General features: G+C 38.4%; 1 protein-coding gene across 4 annotated transcripts in view; it reads left to right on the plus strand.

Annotated features, from left to right (window-relative positions):
* Positions 1-8,948, plus strand: part of TMEM59 (transmembrane protein 59) — a 40,071-nt gene extending 31,123 nt beyond the window's left edge. For 2 of the 4 annotated variants that reach the window (XR_011649666.1, XR_011649665.1), the window contains 2 exons: positions 5,164-6,444; positions 8,739-8,948. Coding sequence is in view for 2 of the 4 variants with exons in the window: in XM_004448852.4 (XP_004448909.1) it covers positions 5,164-5,319 (156 nt within the window). In the remaining 2 variants the exon portion in view is untranslated. Of the gene's footprint in view, positions 1-5,163 lie in introns of all 4 variants that reach the window. The other 2 variants (XM_004448852.4, XM_023592631.3) reach the window with 1 other exon arrangement.
* Positions 8,949-8,969: the final 21 nt, after the last annotated feature.

The following is an 8,969-nucleotide window of genomic DNA, read 5'->3' on the forward strand; positions in this document are numbered from 1 at the left end:
TTCTCTTCTCCTTTTGGAACTCCCATGACATGTGTGTTGCGTTTCATGTTGTCATTCAATTCCCCGAGCTCCTGCTCAATTTTTTCCATCCTTTTCTCTCTTCAATTTCAGCTGTTCTTTCTTCAGTATCACTTATTCTTCTGTCATTTCATGTCTGCTGTTGTATGCCTCTAATGTGTTTTTTATCTCACCTATCATGTCTTTTATTCCCATGAGCTTTTTACTCTTCTGCTCATGTTTTCAAAATCTTCTTTGTGGTTACTCAGTGTCTTCTTGATGTCCTTTATCTCTTTAGCCATATTATCTTTCAGCTCATTGATTTGCTTTTGGAAATTTGTGTGCATCTTGTTAATTAGTTGTCTCAAGTCCTGCGTCTTTTCTGGGACTTCGATATATTCCTTTTCTTGGGCCATATCTTCCATTTTCTTAGTAAGGCTTGTAATTTTTTGCTGCTGTCTAGGCATCTGATTAGGATGGTGAGTTCACTCAGGTGCTCAATTTCTCTTTCATAGGGATTTAGTGGTGGGAGGCTGTGTGTTACTGCTGTTCTTTGAATCTTGGGTCAATCTGAGTCTTTAGGATTGTCCCTGTTAGTTGCTCAAAACTGAGCTTTGGGCTCAGTAATGGATTCAAACCTGTTTCCTATGGCCTTGGGGAGGGAAGCTGTAAAGGCCGAAAAAATCTTCTTTTATTTACTGTGAATTTCTTCATGTGGCCTTCCTTGGTCTGCCAGAAGATGGCCCACTTTGACAACCTTCTCAGTTCGGTGTCTGGTCGGAGTATGTATGCTATATTGTCTTGTGTCCTTTCCTTTAAGTATGAAGAACTTCCTTTAGCATTACTTGTAGGGCACAGCTAGTGGCAGTGAACTGCCTTAGCCTTTATTTATCTGGAAATATTTAATCTGTCCCTCAATTTTGAAAGAAAGTCTTGCCAGATAGAAAATTCTTAACTGGAAATAGTTTTCTTTCAGTACTTTACGTTTTTCTACCCACTGCCTTCTTGCCTTCATGGCTTCTAATGAGAAATCTGCACTTAATCTAATTCGACTTCCTTGTACATAACATGTTGCTTTTCTCTTGTAGCTTTCAAAACTTTCATAACATGTTGCTCTTCCTTTGTATTCAACAGTTTGATCAGTATGTGACAGGGTATAATTTACTTTAAGTTAACTCTGTTTGGTGTTCCCTGGGATTCTTGGATTTGCATATTCATTTCTTTTGCAAAGTTTGGAAAGTTTTCTGTCATTATTTATTTGTATATTCCTTCTACCCCTTTCTCTCTTTTCCTTGGGACTCTCATAATGCATATGTTGTTAGGCTTGATGGGTCCCAGAGGTCTCTTATACTATTTTTTGCTTTTCATACTTCTTTTTTCTTTCTACTTCTCAGCCTGTCTCATTTGAATTGTTCTGTCTTCAAGTTCACTGATTCTTTCTTCTGCCAGCTCCAATCTGTTGAAACCCTCCTGGGACTTTTTCATTCAGTTACTGTGGTCTCCAACTTTGTTAGTTCTGTTTGGTTCCTTTTTAAAATTTCTGTCTATTGAGATTCTCGTATTTTTTTTTTTCCATTGCTTTCTTGATAGCCTTTAGTTCTTTCTCCCTGTTTTCCCTCATCTCCTTGAGCATATGGAAGAGCATATTTTTAAAGTCTTTGTACAGTGTGTCCATAGTCTGATCTTCTTCCATGGTGTTTCCTGGATTTTTATCCTCTTCCTTTGTCTTGGCCATCATTTCCTGTTTCTTTGTCCTGTAAATGTTAACTCTGGGATTTATTCCCTGGCATGACTGTTTCTTGAACTTGTAACCAGCTGGTGACATAACACAGATTTTCTGGAATGTCAGCTCACCTATCAGCAAGGTCTGCCCAAAGTGAATGCAAAGTGCATATCTGGGTTTGTTTCTTGTCCTGGGCTTGTGGTTACTGGCAACTTAGGACTTCCCATGTTTACAGAAGTTTATATACCCCCTCTACTTCCCAGGAGAGAAAGCTTCTTCCTCTCCTGTGTGTTCCACTCCCATACTTAAAGCAGGGAAGCCTTTCTCCCAGGCTGTTTGCCTCAGTCGTTTCTTGTAAGAAACAAGCAAGTTGTTTCTTACTTTCCTTGTCTCAAGCTGCTTTTGCATAGAAGGCAAATTCTGAGAGTGGGGACACATCTGAGAGTAGCTTCCCAAGTCAGGTTTTCCCTTCCTGAACAAAGCTAGCGACCCTTAGAGAGAGCACTGGCCAGCTCCATACTGCCCTGAAGAGGGATGAGGGAGTTGCAAGGAAGGGCACCAGGAACTTTTTCCATGTCTCCCCATAGCTGCACTTTCTTGATGTGTCCAGTAAATATAGCCTTCAACTCTCCTCCACAGCTTTGAGGAAGTATACAGTCTTTAAGTCTCCTCATACGCCTTTATCCAGAGTGGATTCGAACCATGGTCCCTCTCAGAGCTGGAACCGCAGGGATTTGAAATTGCTAATCAAAATCCGTGATCAGCAATCGGTTCATGACCACCCTGGATCTTGTGGAAGTGGATTTTTATGTCCCTTTCTGGCACCAGCAAGCTATATCAGGGATTGAACCCCACCACTGCCTACCGTGAGAGTGGGGCATGGGTACCAATAACAGCAGTGCAGAGAATGGTTTACTGGTATTTATTGTATGTTACCATCCTCTTCCTCTCACTCTTACCTGGATGCTATATAGTGTTCTTCTTGATTCCAGAGTTTTGAAATAGTTGATTCAGACAGTTTTTGCCTGTATAATAGTTGTTTTGGTGGAGGGACTGATTCCTAGAACTTTGTACTCTGCCATGTTCCCATAATTCTTATTAGTCTTTTGTTAAATTTTATTTTAAGAATTTCATTGTTCACTAGTTGCTCTTTTGTCATAGCAGCCTATTCCTTTTTGTAAAAAAAAATTATATTTTTTAATTTATTTCTCTCCCCTTCTCCCCCCCCCCCCAGTTGTTTGCTTTCTGTGTCCATTTGCTGTGTGTTCTTCTGTGACCACTTCTATCCTTATCAGAGGCACTGGGAATCTTTTTCTTTTTATTGCGTCATCTTGTTGTATCAGCTCTCTGTGTGTGCAGCACCATTCTTGGGCAGGCTGCACTTTCGCGCTGGGCGGCTCTCTTTGCGGGGTGCACTCCTTGCGCATGGGGCTCACCTATGCGGGGGACACCTCCGCATGGCACGTCACTCCTTGCACACATCAGCACTGCGCATGGGCCAGCTCCACATGGGTCAAGGAGACCCTGGCTTTGAACTGCAGACCTCCCATGTAGTAGGCGGACGCCCTATCCATTGGGCCAAGTCCGCCTCCCCTATTCCTTTTTAATAATTTTTTTAGAGTTCTCTTCAGATGATTGGAATATTTCTATATCCTCTCAACTGTTTGTTTATTCTGGTTCTTCTCTTTCCTGTCAGTTTGGATTCGAATATCTAGTGATTCTTGTTTGTCTGAACCCAGTTTTGAATAAATGGTTTTTTTATTAAGCTCTTCTTCGAGTGGGAGGATTGACTGGTTTGGTGTAGGAAGGCAAGACTGGGGAACAGGCTGACTTCCTTATGAAGCATATAGATAAGGAACCAATCAACAGGCTAATGGCCTCACAATGGCCAAAGTAAATAAGTTTTATTTGGAAGGCAGAGTTCTTTAGTACCTCAAACTCTGTTCTTCTTCCCTCTTGGGCACTTGTAACACTTTGAATAGGAATCCTCCCCAGACTGATCTCCATTTGCACCCTAGAGCAGTCCTGAGTCTTCATCCTAAGGGCTTTATACTCCGCTGCAGCCATTCTGTTTAGACATGTTTTAGTTCTTTTCTTATAATGCGTCCTTCCATATCCATGCTGAGGATGAGTAAAGTATCTGAAATCTTGTGGAAACCAGAGTCTGTTTCTAGTCCCCATGTTGTTTAAGATTTATTTAACCCACTGCCCCCCACCCTCCCCGCGCCTTCTCTGCTCTCTCTGTCCATTTGCTGTGTGTTCCTCTGTGTCTGCTTGTGTTCTCTTCAGGCAGCACCAGGAATTGATCCCGGGACCTTCTGGAGTCAGAGAGAATTGCTCAATCCCCTGCACCACCTCAACTCCTTGGTCTGCTGCATCTCTTATTATCTTTCCTCTGTGTCTCTTTTTGATGGGTCATCTTGCTGCTCCAGCTCTCTGCTCAGGCCAGCTTGCCGCGCAGGCCAGCACTCCTCCATGGGCTAGCGCTCCTGCGCAGGTCAGCGTTCTGCTCAGGCCAGCTCGCTGTGCAGGCCAGAACCACACATGGGCCAGGTGTACGCTCGGGCCAGTTCACCACATAGGTCAGCTCACCATGAGGGCCAGCTTGCCTTCACCAGGAGGCCCCAAAAATCAAACCCTGGGCCTCCCATATGGTAGATGGGATCCTAATCGCTTAAAGCCACATCTACTTCCCCACATTCACTTTTAAAACATTATCATCACCCCCCAAAATAAATTAAACTTCTAACTTTTAGATTCAGATCGTTTGTGACTATATGAGTTAACAACAAAATCAATCCCATTTCTTAGTAAAGACTTTTTCACTTTGCTTTTAGCTTAAGGAGAAAGACCCACTCTCAAAAGATATTGGACATTATTGTTATAATACAGTGAATTTTTTGACATTTGCAGTATTTCTATTTTATATTTTTTTTCTTTTATTTGATACCTTCTCAGAGATGAAAATAACAATTTGAGGAGCTTTTATACATTTATGAAGACCTTTCTGTCAGTATTAGAATATCTCATGTATATTCTTTGTTCTTTTCAGACTTTCAAAATGGCACATATAATTTTCCAAATGCGTTTGTTAAAACATTGAGTGGAAGAGAATCTTACCCCAAACATTTGACCGTTGGGTAGGAGAGCTAAGATCTTAAAGGACTTGATCACTTAAGGCATCAAACTTCTAGAATCAGTCTCTTAGTATGACCATACTATCTGCATTTAAGTTTGGATATTTGGAAAAGCTTTCTTTGGCCATCCGCTGGAAGTGGAATCACAAATATATAACTCTTTGAGTAAAAATGTTCATTCTTGTGGATGCCTGCAGCATTTTTTTACCAAACATCCCTGAATTAAATTGTTTGAAAACTTACATGTGGAGAGATTCCTAATTATCCAAATTGCTAATGTGCATTGATTTGTTGTTGTTGTTGCAGAAGCTGAGTATCTATGGTGACTTGGAATTTGTGAATGAACAAAAGCTAAACAGATATCCAGCTTCTTCTCTTATGATTGTTAGATCTAAAAGTGAAGATCATGAAGAAGCCGGACCTCTACCTACAAAAGTTAATCTTGCTCATTCAGAGATTTAAGCTTTTTTTTTTTTAAAAAAAAAAAATTAAAAGTTTAATAGATACCTTACTTTCCATTCCAGATAGAGCTTTTAAAAATGTTTTCATTGGATATAGGGCTTAAGAAATCATTATAAGATGCAAATAAAGTTACCCAAATCTGTGAAGACTGTATTTGCTGTAACTTTACCTGTATTTTTTTCTAATAATTTAAGAGGTGGATATTTGGGATTGTATTTTTATTTTACTAATATCTGTAACTATATTAATTCTCGTTGACATTGATTTCGCTTTTTACTTCTCTTAATAACATTCTATGAACCGATCATTCTTCTTCCCCCACCTCCTGCCATTATAAACTTTAGTTAGTAAATTGAGTACTTGTTAGGATATTATACTATGATGCTTCTGCTCAGAGATGGCCCACAGACATGTAATTTTGAAATTTAGCAGGAGATGCTCTTTAATGACATTACCTTTTCAGTTGTTTTGAACTGAAATCATTAAAATTTTATTTGAATAACTATGTGCTGAAATTTGAATTAATATACTGCTGATTTTCCAGATCTTCCTTCCTACCCCACCTGACCCAAAAAAGACTTATGAAATATTTTGTGTTCATCTATTGCTATATAATATGATCAGGAAAAAACAAATTGAAACAAAAACGACCCTCTCAGAAGTGTATTTTATGTTGTTTTGCACAGACTGTAGGTTTTCACTGGATGAATCTTCAAAGGAACTTTCTCTTTTAGAAAGCATATCAGATTTAAGGTAAAGATACTTACCAAGACAACTTTTCATTTTGACAGTAAGAATTAGACTCTTGTGATGCAGAATTAAGTACAGATTTCACTTGGCAAAAATTATTGTCATTAACATTCCTTTACCTATAATAATACAGATTTAAAATAAGAATGATAGCAGGTAACATAGTACACTAGAATCTTGCTATAATTCATTGTCATTGTACCATGAAATGTTAAATAACTTTGCAAACCGTTACTTTTTCCTTGATCACTGATGCATTGCTGGCAACTGCTGTAATGCTATTTGAATAAAGAATGAGTTACAAAGTCACCCTACAGCCTTGTCTTCAGTTTTCTCTGAAGCAAAGAAAATACCATACCCTTAGCAACTAATCAAGTAAGTAAGATTGACCACAAAACATAGGTTTCTGATTTTTAAATATGGTTTAAATTTTTAACATGGAAGGTTAGAAATTATGTGAACAAATCCAGAGGGAGAAGATTGGAGGAAATACTAAGCAGTCATCGTCAAGGTTGAGTTCTTTTAGTTTTGTGAGAAAACATACAACAAACATGGGTAATTATTTGTAGTCATCTTTAGAAAATTTAAAAAAATAAAATAAAAAGGCCCTGTTGTCTATTTCCCATCCATGGTGCATACTTATGTTCTGTTATCAAGCTCAGGACTGCTTGTAATGCATCCAGTGAAGCACGCTGAAGGGGAAATATATAACATGCTACATACAGAGAGCCCACTGTTAGGAATGGCCTCCTTTAGAAACACAATATCCAGATCGAGCCACAGTTTAACCCTTCAACAACCACTAGAGAGCCTGAATGCCAGGCCCTATGCTAGGTGATAGGACTGCAACAACAAGCAAGACCCAGTCCCTGATTCCAGGTTGCTACTTCAAAGGAGACAGGCCATTAGAGTGACAAGTTCTGTGATCAGATAAGCACAGAGCAGTAGGATAGCATGTGGCAGGAACCCTAACTTCTGAAAGTAATATCTAAACTAAAAGCTGGTGGAAAAGGGAAAGGCAAACAACATAACAGGGAGAGTATGCTCAAGACACAAAGGTAAGAAGATGGGGAATTGCAAATTGTTTAGTAAGCTGAGATAGAACATGCAAAAGTATGGCAATAGTTGGACTAGAGAAGCCAAATAATAAAGGACCTTATTAAACCTGAACTTGATCTTGAGCACAATGGGGAGCCATTAAAGGGTTTTAAGCAAGAGAGTTAAAATGTTTTAGAATGGCTTATTCACACAACAATGTGGAGGATAGACCAGAGGAGGAAAGTTCACAGGCCAATAATATCAACCCTGTATTAGCCTTTAGGATCCTTTTAATTATGTAGTCATCCAGCCTATACCTTCCTTCAAAACCTCACTGCAGTAGCTAAAGAAGAACTTGTCTTAAATGAGAAATGCCATTCTCTTCCCAAGTTTGTTTCTTTTTTTCATGCCCATTAATCCTATTTCCTTTCATTTTACCTCACTTATATTTTTTAACTCTTATCTATATGGTTCTCTGTTCCCCTCCATTGTTGTGTTGGTGCTAACACTAGGACTGGTCTCTGGGTCCTGGTCAGTATCTGAATGATGCCAAGCAAACTGGGAAGGCTGTACCATGTATCCCAGGCTCCTTACCAGACTTTTTTCTCTTGGGACTAAATTTTTAAAACTACAATGCTATGTCAATTTATCACCATCCACTAATTCTAGGTTTGCCAATCCAGCTTTCACTAACTCTCTCTGCCCTTGAGCTCATCCTATCAAGTTTCCAGTTGCTAAGCATGTCATATTTGCATTTGAGTATCATCGGCATGAGTAACCTTTTTCATCTCTCCTTGACCTCTCTTCCGGGTTAGAGCTGGGGGTGGGGGTATAACCAGTGATAGAGCTAAAGATCGAAATAGCAGGAAATACAGTCTGTGGGAAGCTGGTTTGTATAGTTAGTATGGAATTTCTGACTCCTTGCTGTAATTAAATTTTGAAGCACAGTTTATATACCCTTTCTGAAATATGTTGTTGAAGTCAGGTACATGTATTTCACTATTAAGTACTCCTGTGATGTTAATGACTTGTTTAGAACAGGGGTTCTTAAACTTTGTGTCAGGAACTTTTTTGGTGGCAGTCTGGTGAAGCCTATGGATCCTCTTTTCAGAATAGTGTTTTTAAAAAGTATAAAGTTAAGTAAGGATTGCAAAGGAAACTAATTATATTAAAATATGGTTAGCAAAATATTTCCAATATTTTATGATGCAGTAATATATGTACTTTATTAACACAAAATAAAAGTGGTAGGTTTAAAACTAAATTTGAAGTAATTTCAAATTAATATTTTGAAATATTTTAAACAACTGTATATGATATCAAGATATGATTTCTGTTGTGACAAAGTTACAGGTATTGCTAAAAATAATTGTGAGTTGTTGACTACATCCATAATTGAAGGATATGCTATATTTCAGCTAGAAGTGAATGAAAATGAAGATTTAATTTTTCCCATACAAGTTTACAGATACAAGTTTCCCATACAAGTAAACCACCTGCCTTAGGGGTGGTTTAATTTTCCTTTTGTCATTTTAAGAGTAAATTGTTTTTGTTTGCTTGTTCAATTCTAAATTATTTGCATTTAATTTAACTCCTCTTCTGTGCTTTTTATGCTTGAATTGTTTTTACAGTGTTGGAACAGAATAATTGAAGGCTTGGGTAGAAGGAAATCAGCAACTGATTAGAAATGAATGGTTTCACAAAAACTCATAATGTTACTTCAAGGTAGACCATCATGCAGTCATTATTGGAGCCCCAAATCTGTTAAGTTACTCATAGTGAACCTGAATAAAATTCGGATCATCTGCATTAAACAATATTATAATGTTCTCTTGTAAAAAGTGTCTACTTAGATAATTCAC

Source organism: Dasypus novemcinctus, chromosome 9, assembly GCF_030445035.2.
Source record: "Dasypus novemcinctus isolate mDasNov1 chromosome 9, mDasNov1.1.hap2, whole genome shotgun sequence".
Taxonomy (NCBI): domain Eukaryota; kingdom Metazoa; phylum Chordata; class Mammalia; order Cingulata; family Dasypodidae; genus Dasypus; species Dasypus novemcinctus.